Here is a 15980-nt window from a genome sequence, read left to right as displayed (position 1 = left end):
AATCGACTGGGGTAAGATGTACCTCACACCCTCTCGTGATTCTTCACCGTGTCACTGAGCTTAACAACCGGGGAAATCGCTCCCGTCTATTACCTGAGAGCGAATGGATTCATCTCCAAATACCCACTGGGACATTTAGCAAAATAAAAGGTCGGATCTACACTCTCTAGGCGTGGCACGGGCTCTCAAGAATAAGATAGCGAACACATACATTGTCGAATCTGTTTATTAAGCATTAGCCAGAGTGCAAATCAAGCGGTCTTGTCTGTAAACTTTGGCCTTTTGGGGAGAATGTTGCGCACAATAGATTAGAATGAGAAATGCCATAGCTGTCAGCGTTAAGCCAGGGGCCAAACCGTTACAAATATTAAGAACTCGACAAATTAATGAACCACTCCTCCCACGGAAAATTAGTATATTAATTTGCAGCAAATCTGAGGTCACAAGTGGGGGTGTACTGACGGGACCGGGACTTGGAGTTTACTTCTCCTGTTGCGCGGAATGGAAGAAAAAAATCGTTAAACGTCTATTTTCTTAAGGGAAAATTAGACAGTTGGATAGACCAATACAGGGGTACATATGGGAGACTGTGTCCAGGTTATACAACAGTGAATAATTCACAGCAGCTCAGCTTTTACATTCCTAATCTACTAACCAAGGCTCAAGTCAAATGCTCATAGGTATGCTGTTAGAGAACATGCTTTCTTTTAACTTTTAGAAACACTACTTTATAGATTATTATTTCACATACAAAAGGAAAACAAAAAAAAAGTTCATTATATACAGCAGATTCCGCATTACAGCCCAGAGGGTAGACTGTAATGGTCATGCATATTCTGAATTGTATATCAACGTGATTAACAAATATTTATCAGTAATAGTTACGAGTATAACACTCTTTATGATAGCATTCTAAAACCCCTCCACGCCAAATGCAAATGTGTCCTCTCAATTGAACAGGTATTATTTTAGCCAGCCCTGTCGAGGGGCTGCTGGGGTCAAGGTCATATGTTTAGGTTTAAATCGATTTTGCATTTTTAAAAATAACCATCAGGCTCATACGGGTCTGTCCACAGCATATTGACACGGACTCAGGTTGGATACTTGGTTCTGAACTCCTGGGTAGCCGAAATTGGTGTGTTGTTTGGCCTTGAGGCGGAGGCTGGCGAGGCTTGAGTTGCATGTGTCCCGGTATGTGTAAGGGTTGGCAGAAGATGCGTAAGGACAGGCGCCCGCAGTCATGGCCGAGTTGAGGGAGGGGCTGTTGAGGTTGTTCAGATTGCCGAGGTTATTCAGGCTGGTCCCCGGCACGGCGGTCACGGCCGACGGGACCATGGAGGCCGGCATGGTCATTGGAGAGATGGAGCTGGGGGGCGAGAACATGGGCTGCGTGGACAAGGGGCTGACGTTCATCGAGTTGAAGAATTGAAAGCTCTTGGCTGACAGAGGGCTGCTGGTCAAGCTCTTGGTGGCCCAGTTGTTGTAGGAATAGCCGGAATATATATCGTCGTAAGGTTGCATGAGTCCATTAAACTGGGAGCCAAAGCCATTTTTACACAGTTCCGCCTGTTGGTTGCGCTCCCTTTTCCGCCACTTCGCCCGACGGTTTTTGAACCATACCTAAATCAGAAAGGAAACACTTGATTAATTGTAGGCTGGCTGACATGTGTGTCTCACTCAAAATACAAAGTGTTGTTCTTCCCAATGCATTTTTAACAAGCGGCAAGTCCCAATTATTCCAGGCTAGCCTGGTCTACCTGGGCAGACAGTGAGAATATTTTGGTCATCATTACATCTGATGCTGTTACAAACGAACTCATAAAGACATGTCACAGCAACATTGAATCTTAAAAAAAAGCAACGTGCAGGTCATAAAATCACAGAGCCAGCCCATCACGCCTGTATCAGCTCTTTGAGAAGTTTCCACACGCCTCTTTCCCCCTTGCCCTGATACACTCGCCCCGGCCTTTTCAAAAATTGATCCAATTACTTTTGGACGTTACTCTTGAATCTGTTTCCACTGCCCTTTCAGACAGCACATTCCGGTTTATAACAACTCCCTGCGTTCAGAAAAGTTCCCTTCTGGTCTTAATTCCACTGGAATCTTCCCTGAAACTCGAATGTTCAAATAATATGATGATAGAATGGTCCATTCAACTCACTTCTGATCGCTGGAACTTCAACATGGTATACATATATATCAAACACACCTATATGTTATATATACACATACACTATATATTATATATATATTTATATTATATATATATATATACATACAGGCGCCTTGCTACAAGACATAAAAGGGATCCGGATAGATCTTGGTCTAATTTCTATATTGACGCTAATTACTTGAGCGAATACAACAAGATATTAAAAGCTTTCCACTGATTATCTTCTCATTTGTAATGTAGAGTTAATAAGAGATGCTCACCATTAATCACATGCAGCATGCCCAAATAAATGCGACAACAGACAGCTTTGGAATCGGTTGCTAAATGATCTCGGAAAAGCGGATTCCCTTGAGTTCTTTACGAGATTATTTTGCTGTCCATTGCTCACATTACTTTAGCACCCTGTCCTCCTCTGCATTACACCGCCAATGGCTGACATGCTTGGATCTAGATTTATCGAGTGATCATAAATATCAAATCCTCGACGTGTAATATTATCCATCAGTGATTTTAATTACTGGCAGGTTCTACATTTTTAAAAAATGACATGGAGTGGAGTGAGGAGGTGTCAGGCTGTCAAACTGACTATACTCTGCGTCTAGGGTAAATGGAACAATGAATAAATAGGCGAGGAAATGAGTTGGTGCGTTTGGATCAGAATTCTGCAACGGGAAGGAGGAATGGGTTAGTTCTTCCCATTACTGGGGATCAGGTGTGCCTTGGGAATCGGGGTGTTTGAAGTAGTCGCTTTACCCTTTGCCTTTCTCTCTGGGTTATTCACGAGTCAATTGTTTCCAGCCTTTATGGGATAACTTGATCTTTTGGGCAGTTGCAACACTTCGAACCTATTAATAACTTTAATTCTGAGTTCAAAACTCCAGGCGGCCTTACCCTGACTCTCGCCTCAGTTAGATTTGTCCAGACTGCGATCTCCTCTCGGGTTGACATGTCAGGATATCTGTTCCTTTGAAAAGTTGCCTCCAGTTCCTGTAGCTGTTGGCTTGTGAAGTGCGTCCTTTGGCGTCTCTGTTTTTTCTTGATCGAGGGATCCTTGGAATCCGAATCATCCGTTTGATTTTGCTGGCATTTCTCATTGTCTGCGGAAGTAAATAGGATTCTCTCAATTAATCGCGCTCCTTTCCCGAAACTCTAGCCCTTAGAAAGAGGCAAATTGCAAACACTTGTGCAAATACGGCTGTCTATTTGGTGGGTTGTTGATAAGGGTGATCAGTGCAAACATAATCAACGCCTGGAGTTGCGCATGTTTTAGTTGTAATCAGTAAACTGTTGTCACCAACAAACTTATCCAGTTATTGAAGCAAGAATCTCCGGTTGTGTCCCCCCCCCCCGATGGGCCTCTGGCAGTTATGAAAAATGAAATGAAATGAAAATCGCTTATTGCCTCAAGTAGGCTTCAAATGAAGTCACTGTGAGAAGCCCCTAGTCGCCACATTCCGGCGCCTGTTCGGGGAGGCTGGTACTAGTCACTATTCCCCACACAGTGTGTGAAAGAACCAAAAATGTATTTAGAAAATGGGCGGATTAAAACTGCAAGGGTTAGTCAAAGTGAATTTCAATCGTTGGGCCGAAAGGACGTCAGGGGTGGGCGAAGGGGGGAGCAGTTTGGAACCAAAACAAACGATCCCCTTAGTGCAGGGTGTGATCTTTGCATTGACCTTTTCTTCCATGCTTCATAACGAGGCACTGCATGATTCTAAAATGATGAGGGTTTTCTGTAGGTCACAATGCATCAATTTGGAATTTCCGAATTAAAGGAGATTAACGATAGCAAACGGGGCTAATTACCTTTCACCTCCAGCCCCCCCCCCTCCCCCCCGCCCCCCCCCCCCCTCCCCACACACACACAATAATTCATCACAGAGATGAATTATAAACACTCCGGCTTTCCTGGGCGGATTGCATCATTGATTTTATATCTCTTCCCTACCTGTACATGGGGTGTCCAGCAGATCTCTCAGCTGATCGGAGTATTGTTCTTTGGGGAGTCTGAACGTTTGGACATGGGATGACATTGCAAACACAAACAACAGGCAAATCAATCTCCAATCGGGTCTTATCTCTTCCCCCCACAAAAAAACAGGCGGCCGTTCAATCTGCCTCCCCACCCTGTGCCTCTCTCTCGCTTTCCAAGTCGTTAAGCCTCTCCCAATCCTGGGACCTCACAGGGGGCATCAATTTAGTTTGCAAGTAAATCCCTAGCTCAGACAGGCTGACAGGGCCAGGTATGAGGACCCCCTGGTCGCTGCCGCTCCTTTAACTCTTGTTTGTTAAAGGCTTAGCGCTGAGGGCAGTTATAAATGAGCAAGAGGTGAACCTTGGGACCCTTCTCCTTGTTCCTGAGGCCAACAGCCTCAAGTCGGAGCCGCCGGTGATGCAAACTGTAAACTGACAGAGAGAGAGAGACTGTCAGGAGCCTTGAGCATCCTCAGTGAGAGAGAGAGCGAGAGAAACCCATCCACGTCAGACAATAAGGGCAGACAATTCAGAATGAAGCAATGCACCCAACGAGGGGGTTTTAAACAAATCTGGGAGGGATTAACGGAAGACAGAGCGGACGAAACAAAATATGCCCAACCCTTATTAAATTTCAAGAAGTATTTGTAAGTTAACGTTTCAAAGTCGCGCTTTACCGTTTAGATTTTCTGTTCAACCCGCACCTGGTGCTTTGAATTATTTGAAGGCAGTGATGTGTTGAATCTCACTGTTGTGTACCCCTCTATTGCAATGTGCAGCACCAAGGAATGTGAGACTTTACAATTATAAGGTTTGATCCTATTTGTTTTACTAATTCATGAAATCCGCCTTAAACTCACAACTAGAACAATGTTCATGTACACGAAGCCCGACCAAAATGTGATCTATGAGGCGAGAGTTCAACTTGGGAAATGTGAACATTTTAAAAAGCGCGCGTCCTGGGGGAGTTCCTTGTCGAAATTGAGGGTTTTTTCTCTCTCTCTCTAACCCCCTCCCTCCCCCCACCCCATCCCCCAGTTTGAGTCTGTTTTCTCTGTACCTGCGACCCATGCAGTTTCCAACGTTATCCAAGGTACCTGAGCCATGAACCTTATGGTCAGCCATCCAGCCCCAGTTTAAAATCGAGAAGAGTTCGATTATACACCGAGTGAGCATCAGGGAAACACCGAGATAGCCCATCAGATGCGGCCAAAAGACCCTCTGTTCTCCGCGGTCACTGTGCAACCCTCGGTGCAGTTTGGGACTCCTTCTCTCTGGAGATTAATGGTCATTTAAAGATGGAGAAAATGGAACATGGGGCGGGGGGGGGGGGGGGGGGGGGAGCTTTTGTCGGGAATGTCAACAACCACAGATTAAGCGGTCACACCTTTGGCAGAGACTGTGCTCGTTGACCATCAGTGGTGCATTTTTTTTAAAAGTTAAAAGTTAAGCTTTGTCAGGCAGGTTTCATGCTCACGGCCTATCAGCGCAAAAAGTTGCTAAATCTCCCAGTGGATATTAGTTCAATAATAATTTATATGATGTGAAAGTGCTCCGGGTGCCGAATGAACATTTCCAGGTGAGGATGACAGCAATTTCAGCATTTAAACATTTCAACTGCACATTTCAGTAACTTTTAACAAGGTGCTGCTCACACTGGGTTGATATCTGGGGGATATCTGGCAATGTGTAATTGTGTTTAATATTGTTGAAATACAAGCATTTCAATTATCGCATGGTCTTCTTCACCCTTTGGGTAAAAATACTGAATCCACATGTTGAATTCTCCGGCTATCTCGTTTGGAAATTAGTCAATGTTTTTTTTTCAACAGCGGGCGAGTTAATATTCATGGTGCATGGTGATAATATTTGATGATGGTGTGGCTGGAGGGAGAGCTTCCGGAATATTCCTAAATGCCAGTTTCCCTAGATAGCGACTATTTACAAAAGCAGTCACAATATCTTCTCGTTCAATATTTGCTACTGTCTCTCCCACTGTAAACTCACTCTGGGGAGCCCTCCTGGCATTTGTTCACAAACTGAAGGTTATTTTAACTCGATTTAAAGTATTCGCATGTCCCAAAGGTGCCGGCAGAAAGGCTTTTCAGCACGGCAAAAAGCGCGGCTCCGAGGGTTAAATGTGCGCAACGCGGAACAAATAAATAACCCAGCCATTAAATTGTTTGGGAAATTCACAATCTGGGCACGGTGCTACTGAGGACAGACCCTGTCCTTTGAATTTTGTATCAGAGAGAGAATATCTTGCGTTTAAAATTAAAAAAAAACGTACGATTGAATAATGGGATTAAATTATCAAGACAATAATTTGGGATATAATTTACAATCTATAGATAATAGACATTATTGCAGAGACAATGCAGTTTATTTGAGCCGGTTACATGGTAATGGCTATGTCCTGCCGATTTTATTTTAGAATTGGGTGTTAAACAGTATTTAATACATTTTTATTACCAATATAAGCACAGAGTTAAAAAGGAGGGTGTTCCTATGCCTCTGGGATGCGCATTGCAAAACTAGCGTTATTGGAATCAGCTCCCAGCAGAGAGAATGCTTTATTCTGGTTGGAATTTCATAATCACAGTTTGCGCATGCATTTTAATCTCGTTAATCCAGTCGCATCGTAAAAGAAGAGAGGGGATTAATATTTATTTTATTACGTTCTGAAATCGCCTACCCGAGTCTATTTTAAGAGGAGCACCAACATTTGAGTACAGGCTCCACTCCCTCTCCCGTTTCACGTTGGAAGAGTTTTTGGGGAAAAGCTCGTTCAATAGGGTTTAAAATTGAGAGCATGTAATATATTAATTAAAGTCCCCTGGAGTTCTCCTGCACCCACTGGAGTCCTGCCCGCTGCCAGTTCATTAAAAGCAAATTAAGGTACTGAGTTTATGCATTTGTTTTTTTCATATATAATATATATATAGCATGTTTGCGTTTTTCTCGTTTTGAACAAATAACCCAACTCGCTTTACAAGTACACGCGTATACGTTCAATGTGAAATGATAAATGTAACTAACTTGAGATGTTAATTTCAACCAAATGAGGCAATTCAGGTTCATATTGTCCAGATCTCGGAAGTTGATTTGTAAAGCGACCCATACTTTCCGAGCAAGTCCGTCAGATTGTAAACAGTAGTTGGTATTATAGTGTTTACTGACAAACCTCTACCCAAAATATCATCCATATGATGACTCATCAGTGAGTCTATGAGAATTAAAGTATTTGTATATTTATCCACTTTGGGGTCTCGCCATCTTTCCTGTACTGAAGCAGGACATCAAACAACGTCCAAGTTGATTGACAAAGTACAAAGCAATCCTTCACCAAATCCCCCCAACACAGTCCAATGCGTGTGTCCTTTTGCCACCGACCTTAAATCGATCTGTAAATGTCGCAATGGGGTCGCTATTGAAATCGCTGCCAAGATCAGCCTGAGGACAGGTTTCAGGACAAGTCAAAAGGCAGCTTGAAACTTGACTTCAAGTGAAGATTGGGACAGACCCCCGAGATGGCGGCGAATCTTAATTTCTCTAACCACACCAGCCTTTCCCTCTTTCTTCTCGTCCCCATTTCTTTATTCGTTTGGTGCCGAGACCTCACCCAAATCAAGATGTGGCTGATCTGTCAGTGAAAGATTAGCTTTTGGAAAGTAAATATTTTGATGGTTTTTAAACAAGAGAGCTCATTGCCAGACCGCGGCGCCCTCAATCCCTTTTTAATCAACTCGCTTCAATTCAATTAAAACTCCCCCTTCTGAAGCCGCGATCTGTCGGGTCTGCCCCCTTTCTCGGCCCTGAGGGGGGTGGAGGGGGGGGATGTCCAAAATGGGCTGTCCATTCGGAAATTACCAGTTCTGATGAGGTCTTTACAGAAATGTGTGCCCCACCGTGTCGGGATCGTTTCTCCTAATCACCACTCAAACTCGGGACCACCATTTTCAAAGAAGATGTCGCCTATTTGGACCTTGCAAGCAGCCTCCAGCACAAGCAGAGAATTTAAAAGAGGGTTTTATTTTTAGGGTAGTGCAGGCTGTGACCTCTATTGAGTGGCCGCCAGCTGGGAGTGTTTGAAATGCGGTACAAGTTTTGAAGGTGGGTGGAATACTCTGCAGCCGAAGGTCTTAACAATGACTCTCCAAGAGGGAACATTTTTCTTTATTTTGGGGAGGAGGTATTTTACATCTCTATTTGTGTTCAGGTTACCAACAGGAGGAGGGGGTGATCAATGGTTGGTTTGCCTTTGCTTTGGGTACTCAGGAATGTGTGTTTGACAGAGGGTGAAATTATGTCGAAACAGTTTAACACTGGGATGGTAACATGCTTTTCTGTATAACGTGCTTTTCTCGAAATGCTTTCACTTGGGGACATTGCCTTCCGGTTTAATGAGTGTTACCAGGCATTTCAATAAAATCTCCACCATCCACACACATTCATTAACGACCCGGAACAAAACCGGCTCTGAAGTGTCGGTGCTAACACTCTCCAGGGAGAAAATATTATTTCAAATGATCTATCCGCGTGTGAGCAGAATGAGGTTGGCTGTCTAATAAATGGGACCGGATTTACCCCCGAGAGATCCGTAAAACAGACCGTGACACACGACTGAGCCACAATTAATCTGGCGACCCTGGGCATTCTTCGGGGAGAACCCTCTCTGATTCACACCGGGCTATATCCCACATTTGATGTCTTCATTGCAAATCAGTTCCCGGTGGGTGATCTTTATTTTCTTTGCCGGGTTGAATACAACTGGGTCAGACTCTGGGATGTCTCATACTAAACATGTTTTTTACGGCAGGGATGCCCACCGGGGTTCTGGTGATTGCAATTACAACAGGGGTGTTAACATTTTTATCAACTGGCTTCAACAAACACACTTTTAGAAAACTTTCTACAGCCGTTAGACGCCCCCTAACAAACCCGCGATCATAGAATCGAATCCCTGCAGTGCGGGAGAAGGCTACTTGGCCCATCAGATTGCACGGGTAACCCTCCCCCATTGCGACAGAACAAACCCCCCTCCCCCAGACCAACGATAGGGAGCAGGTGGGACATCGGAATCGCTATAAACCAAACCACTGCCATTGAATGACATCCATTGGTTTCACGGGGTCACATTGGGGTCATTCTGCCCCCCTCCCCTTCCTTTCCACCGCCCAATGCGGCCCAGCTTTGCTATACCTGTACTGCAGTGAAGGCTCACTTGTAACATTAACCGGCCACGTTTCGAGCGAGCAGAGACGGCGGGATAAGCTGGAGACCCCCTGGTCATGGCCACATTGCTGTTTGGAGGGGGGAGTCTTGCTTTAATTGGCTGCTGACGTCCCTACATTCCAACACTCAAGAATACTCCATTGGTGTATAGGATACACCCGGTGGTCGCGAAAAGCGCCACATCAATGCAAACCTTTCCTTCTGTCCCACTGACATTGTTCATTGGGAACAGTACCCCCCTCCCCTACACACACAATTGCCCTGAAGTCCCTCACTAACCTGAGCAGCCACTAGAGGTCGCGCGCTAAACAGAGGGACATGTTCTATCATTTCAGCTGCCTGAATGGATTAGGCCCACCTTTCTATTTATTGTCACCCTTTTATGTTGTTGTTGCTGTTATTTGCCCCTGTTTTTTAGGGGAAAGGGGGCAGCTTTCACGTTTCGGCCTCTTCAATGCCCGTGTTCCCTTCGCCACCTCTGCCCCAGCCACCTTCTCAGCAGCAGTCAACAATGTTCTCCACTCACCGCTGCTTTCCTGGTGTGTTTTGCAGATCGCCTCTCGCTGCGGGGTCCCCGAGTCTGACAGGGTCATCGGGCTGTGATCAGGGGCGTCCGCGTCGCTCACAACCCCGCCCGGCAGGTTGTATTCCATCCGATGGGCCTGTCCTGCAGGAGAGAGAAAACAACAGGCCAAATTCACACCAGCAAATTCCAAAGTAAACTGAGATTCCTCAGTCAGCTTTGCACGGGCGCCTGGCTTTTGCACACCCAGTTTTGATTCCCCAGGACATGATTATTCTGCCACTGTCTTCACATATGAATGAGTCCATTGCAACAAAAAAAAAACTGCCATTCACTTATAGTTCCCAGCATAGGTTATGGAGTGTGATCTACATCTGGTTGGAGTTACACCTGAGCCTCGAGAGGCGACTGTCAGAATACTTATGAGGCTCTTCCCATTCAAAGTTAACTAAATCCCTGTTAAATAAAGCTGGCTTTCGCTGCGTTATTCTTAAAATTCGTTAAAATTACTCTCTTTCTTAGCAGAGAATTGGGAACTTCAGCTGGGTAAAGCAAATTAAGAAAGCCCCCATCAATATATTTTCCCCCTGACCATTTCCAACTAACGTTAATTTGTTTTTAAAATCAGACATGGTAAAATGCATGCTATGACTTTTTTTATTGGAATCCCTCGGTGCATGAAGTTAATATTAAAACCTTTTGGTCCCAATAGCAGGCGACAGTACCCATTTTTGTAAAAATAGGGGTCATTGGATCATGAGCTGCACCGCGCTCTTCACAATTCAACAACTGAATTAAAATCGGAGCGAATTCTCAGCTTGACGTTTTTTCCAGTGATGGAATTAAATGTTGAGCCAAATCTGAGAAATTGGAATTGCATCGTCAAAAATGCAAAACCTCTGGGGTTTTTTTTTGCCAAGGTGAGGCTGGTTCCTAGGAGCGCGGGCCGAGAGTTTGCCTTAAGCAATAGTCACCGTGTTCCATAAAACCAGTTGACGTTTGATGTTGCCAAGAGATGTCATAAAATGGGATATAAATGTAGTTTATTTTTAAAGATAGAAATTCAGACGGTAACGTCCATCAGACAATCCAACCCCCAGGCCATACTCAGGGCTTGAGATGATGAACAAAAATGACAGCCTTTGTCATTCAGATTCCTATTAATTGAACGTTTATTTTAGTTTTGTACATGGCTGTTGGTTGGAAACATTTGCCAGGCAGTGCGACCCCCGGCAGTTTAACCAGATAAGTCACTTCCCAGGCAAATTTATCCCCAAACAAGTGCTTTATATTAAGGTAAAAGCACATTACTGCGGGTGCTGGAATCTGAAATAAAAACAGAAAATGCTGGACAATCTCAGCAGGTCTGACAGCCTCTGTGGGAGAGAGAATGGAGCTAACGGTTCCAGTCTGGGCGTCTCTTTATTATCTCCCTTCTCTCTCCACAGACGCTGTCAGACCCGCTGAGATTGTCGAACATTTTCTGCTTTTGATTTACATTGATGGCTGGGCCCAATTTAGGATCGAAATGTTGCCTTTTCCATCTTGCAATACCTGACCCATTGGACAATACAGAAATATATTGCATTTCGGATAGCGCCTGTCACATCCTTTGGACATCCCAAAACGCTTCGCTGCCGTTGAGTCCGCTTTGAAGTACTGTCACCGTTGAAACCCAGGGAAACACATGTTTCATGGGATTGCTGCCTTGTACCCACCTATCTGTAGTGTAGGGGATATTATTCTAGGACGTTTCCTGGGTGAGAATGATTCCAGTTTCCCTCTTGTTAAGGCGTTTGCGGTTTACCAAGCGAGGTTGGATGCGAATATGCAGTGATGCCTTCACGCCTGGTATCAAGGCTTTAATGTCATTTTAAATAAATACAATCCACTGTACTGAAATTCCAGGCCCATTTGTTAGGGTCACACCGCCTTGGAATCGTTACAAGGACTGAACTTGTGTTGTCCATAACCCAAGTTCAGTATATATTTAAAATGTCACTTGCACAAAAGGAAAGAACACGTCAAATGGTTTATCCGCCAATCCTTCGGGGGGGGGGGGGGGGGGTCAGATGCCTCCATCTGTGACCAGAAGTAAAGCTATGGCTTTATACAATCTGATAACACCTTCCACGGAGGAGGAGAGAGAAAAAAAATCATAAACGCGCCGTGAATTAATTTCTTGGCTTAAGATTTGATTAAGATGTGTGTCAATTTGCCGTCCCATAACTTATTAAGACGCGGCGGCTCCCAGGCTGTCCCTATATATGCATATAGATATAGAGGGAGAGGGAGAGGGAGCAGATGGAATTCTGACGGAATGTTTGTAGATGATAATTTCAGTTCTTCTGCACCGATTTGCATCTGATTGCGTCTGTCAGACACAGCCTCTTTGCCGCCTGTCTCAGGGTGGGGGTCATGCAGATCAGCAACAGCTTCATTTAATTCCAAGTCACATTTATTATCCAATCTGTTTGAACGCATTAATATTCAATATTGAGCCGAGACGGAGCTGACTCGTGTCCCGAGCCGTTGCAGAGTTAATTCAATGCATTGCAAAGAAAAAAAGAAAATCCCTTGCGCCAGTGGCTCCACTGTGTTAGACAATAGTGGGAACATTTCAGGGTTCAAACGGGCATAGCAACAACCGTATATTTTTGTATGTGTGTTGTTGCACGTCACTGGAAGAATGTCGATAGTCAGAATCTTTAACTGATTCATCGGTCAAGTCGATATGTTTGATATTAATGCTACACCAGTAAGATGTGTGCTGGACATTATGTGGGGCCTTCCCAGTCTATCCCTGGCCCTCTGTCCATTCTGTATTTGCATATTATTCACCAGGAAAGCGGCGCAGAGAGGGGTTTGCTGACCAGAGCCCAGTCACACTGTACACACACCAGCAAAATGCACAATATCTGCGCATCATTCCTCCTGGAGAAAAGCTCCCCGGTGTAGATGTGGTGTTCGGGATCCTGTCAGTGAATCGAATTATCTTCACTACTGCTATATGGATCCTGTTATAACGATGCCAATATGAGCCCTTTGAAAACGGAAAATCGCCCCTGCGTATTTCCTAATTAAAATCAATGTCAGAAATTGGCAAATAAAAAAAATAACCCCCTTCTATATGGTTTCTGCTTAAACATTTGGTCTCTCCTAGTCTTCAGTGACATTTTAGTGGGATTTACAGAATTAATAACAATCGGTTTAATTTGTACGCCCCGATTCTCTTTTTCATACATGTCTACTTCCCAACCTCCATTCGCCGGAGAATTGTCAAATATCTCTCCGGTTTCAATCGTTTGGCTTATTTCACTCCAAAGACTAACATCCACTTGTACACTGTCCTGACACGCTGCTATTCCATTGACCCAGTTTAACAAGCGCACTGATAAGCGTTTACTTATATTTAAAATAAGGAGCAGGCATTGTGAAAATGCTCTCAGAAATATTTCACACGAAGCTGCGGGTGCTGCAAATCTGATGAAAAATAAACAGAAAAATGCTGGGAAAACTCAGCGGGTCTGGCAGCATCTGCGGAGAGAGGAACAGGGTTAATGTTTCCAGACCAATGTGACTGCTTCAGAGCTGCAGAATATTCGCAGCACTTTCTGTCCTCACAGCAGCATGAGCTTTCTAATAAATAAGGACGTTTGCATTTATTCTGGAGTCTCCTCGGCACAGTCTCGCCAGGCTGTGTGTTATAATGTTGGGTTTTTTTTGCCCAGTCAGGTCCGAATGTAGGGATGTTTACTTCGAGATGCAATTGGGAAGAGTTTCGAGAAAATAAAGTGACACCTGCTCTAGATTTCACTGTTAAGTCGAGAGCTGTGAGCATACCTCAAACTCGGCTCAGTCCGATTCAAGTCTAATAGCGTGTGCATGCAGAGCAGGCGAACTATGCCGAAGGACTTACCAGTCATTGCCTGTAAAAGAAGCCTCAAAGTTAACTGAAAAAACTCCGATATTTCCTCGTCAAAGTCACAGTTACTGTGCACGCACGATTATTCCAGTGTTAGTTTCAAAGTGGGGATCGATAGAGGTGTCTTGGCTCCCCCGAGTCGTACTGAACGACAAATACCCCCGGCGTTGTCTGCAGTTAACTTTCTCCAACGTGGTTCTTGTCCCTTTCAGTAAACGTACTGGACGTTTGTGGGTCTTATACAGAGTCTCCCGTGGCTAGGGCGCACCTGCTGCCCATCAATTCTCCACTCCAGCCCACTGGGCACAATTGTGAAAGATTCCTTTTGTTCACGGGCCAGCCACACACGGGGAAGTGCACAGCGAGCATTGTCCCAGGAAGCTCTTTCTCGGGCCTACCTGGATTGGATCTTCAAATAAGCGCTAGGAAACCAAACCAATTCACAATGATGCCCCCCTCACCCTCGGAGTCTTCAATTAACCCGGATTTCTCGCTAGCAACAGACAACCCCATTCATTCTTCCCAGAAAGTCCGCACACAAAACCCTCCTGCAATAGGTTACAAGCTTTTAAAAACTATTTAAACGCGCTTTTGGTTTCTAGACCTCTTTACATTTTGATAATTAGTTGAGGGCCTTTTCGATCTCTTTCCTCTTCAGCTGATTTATATTTTTACAAAAAAGGACCTTCCACTCTGCTAATGTCAGTAAGCTGAACATCGTTCAAATCCTTGTCAAATTGTGGGTCTGACGGCTCTTGGCGTGTGCTGTGTGGAAGAATGTACATTGTTGGATTCACAGCTGCCTGCTCAGCAAAACGGTGACATAATTGCCAGAGAATGTTACTTCTGTACAAACAATTCGGTTATATTCTTGCTGGGGTGGGGGGGGGGGGGGGGGGGGTGGGGGGCACACTCCAAGCCTTACTTGGGCCTTCAAATAAACCGTTTGGATCTTACCGTCACAAATATAAGGCAATCTTATCGAAGGCGCAACACCTTTTTTGACACCTATTTAAGGTGAGTCCTCACAACTCTGCCCTCACCTCACATTTATCGCCAAACATTTAGCTGGGACTGGGATCTTTCCCGACACCTTGTGTTTCATTCAGATCTTGTGCCTGGAATCAACGAAGAAGTTCCCCATTTGCCTTCACCGAAAGCAATAGCTGAAAACTAGCTGCAAATGAGAGTTTCCGTTTCAAACCTGTTTCTGGTTATGTGGTTGAATCATTCGTAAAAATCGTTTCCTCCCTGCTGTCAGCATATAAATATATATATTTTTCTTGAAGCTATTGACTTGAAAGGGGAAAACTGATCGATGACAGTGTTTGACAATAAAAGCTAAGAATTTAGCATTCGGCTCAGCGAAAGTAAAACAATCCGTTTCCAAATATTTTCAATTTTTTAAAACACACTCGACAAGAGCAATCTAACTTGTTTTCAGTCTAAATGGTGAAACGGTTATAAACCGTGGCTCGTTAATCATTCTCAAAATATCCCGCTGTTAACACGCCTTCGATAGCTATCTCTGAGCAGAGGGGGATAGGTCCTTCTGGCTGTAAAGAAATCAGGCGGAACACAGGCAATCTCGCGCTCCTGGACCAGACACACAGCAAAGTTGGGAAACAATCTCAACAAACACACCGAATTCAATCATTCTTAAACGACGCACACGGCTTCAGAACTGCTGCCGAGGACACATATAATGCCGAGTTAACCTGAATCAGAGGTTCAATTGCGGGGGGGGGGGTTTCCTGTTTAAAGCAACAACCCATTCGGTTACATACATAATCCATACATTACAATATCCGAAATGACATCTCGGGCGCCAAATGGAAGCGGGAGCTCAATAAACGCACAGCCGCTCCAACATTTATCAATGGGGACAAGTCGATACCAGCAATCACTTTCAGCAAATCCTTCTTTAAATGAATAAATCCGGGGATAGGATAAGTTTACCGAAGATTAGTGGTTCCTGTACCTGTCAGGATTAAGACTTCCTTCGAAAACACGCGGCCAGGTCCTCGCAGTTGCACAGAGTCTCGGTGAAAACCTAGCTTTGCGATCCCATTTGCTGCAAGGATTGATTTTATGCCAATATCATCGGCAGCCGCGAAACGACGCGACCACTGTGTGTGAGCCGAGAGGT

General features: G+C 44.6%; 1 protein-coding gene across 4 annotated transcripts; it reads right to left on the bottom strand.

The window, feature by feature from the left end:
* Positions 1 to 210: 210 nt before the first annotated feature.
* Positions 211 to 15963, bottom strand: pitx3 (paired-like homeodomain 3). 4 transcript variants are annotated; one of them, XM_072491413.1, is made up of 4 exons: positions 15813 to 15963; positions 9910 to 10050; positions 3066 to 3271; positions 211 to 1620 (listed from the first exon to the last, which is right to left on the bottom strand). In XM_072491413.1, the coding sequence occupies exons 2-4, from the start codon at positions 10034 to 10036 to the stop codon at positions 1057 to 1059; spliced, it is 897 nt and encodes a 298-aa protein (XP_072347514.1). In that variant the 5' UTR covers positions 10037 to 10050; positions 15813 to 15963; the 3' UTR covers positions 211 to 1056. The 4 variants fall into 4 exon arrangements, with proteins under 4 accessions (XP_072347514.1, XP_072347515.1, XP_072347513.1 ...); XM_072491414.1 differs by lacking the exon at positions 15813 to 15963 and adding an exon at positions 14875 to 15249; XM_072491412.1 differs by lacking the exon at positions 15813 to 15963 and adding an exon at positions 13826 to 14536.
* Between the last annotated feature and the right edge of the window lie 17 nt (positions 15964 to 15980).

Source organism: Scyliorhinus torazame, chromosome 28, assembly GCF_047496885.1.
Source record: "Scyliorhinus torazame isolate Kashiwa2021f chromosome 28, sScyTor2.1, whole genome shotgun sequence".
NCBI lineage: Eukaryota > Metazoa > Chordata > Chondrichthyes > Carcharhiniformes > Scyliorhinidae > Scyliorhinus > Scyliorhinus torazame.
Note: the sequence above shows the minus strand (reverse complement) of the source record. Positions and strands in the feature narration are given on the sequence as shown.

Bases quoted from the DNA above. Each gene is read 5' to 3' on its own strand.
- pitx3 (XM_072491412.1), bottom strand. The intron at 3,272-9,909 runs GTGAGTGGAGAA...TTACTTCCGCAG, and splicing joins AACACACCAGGAAAGCAGCG to ACAATGAGAAATGCCAGCAA. The intron at 1,621-3,065 runs GTAAGGCCGCCT...TTTCTGATTTAG, and splicing joins TAACTGAGGCGAGAGTCAGG to GTATGGTTCAAAAACCGTCG.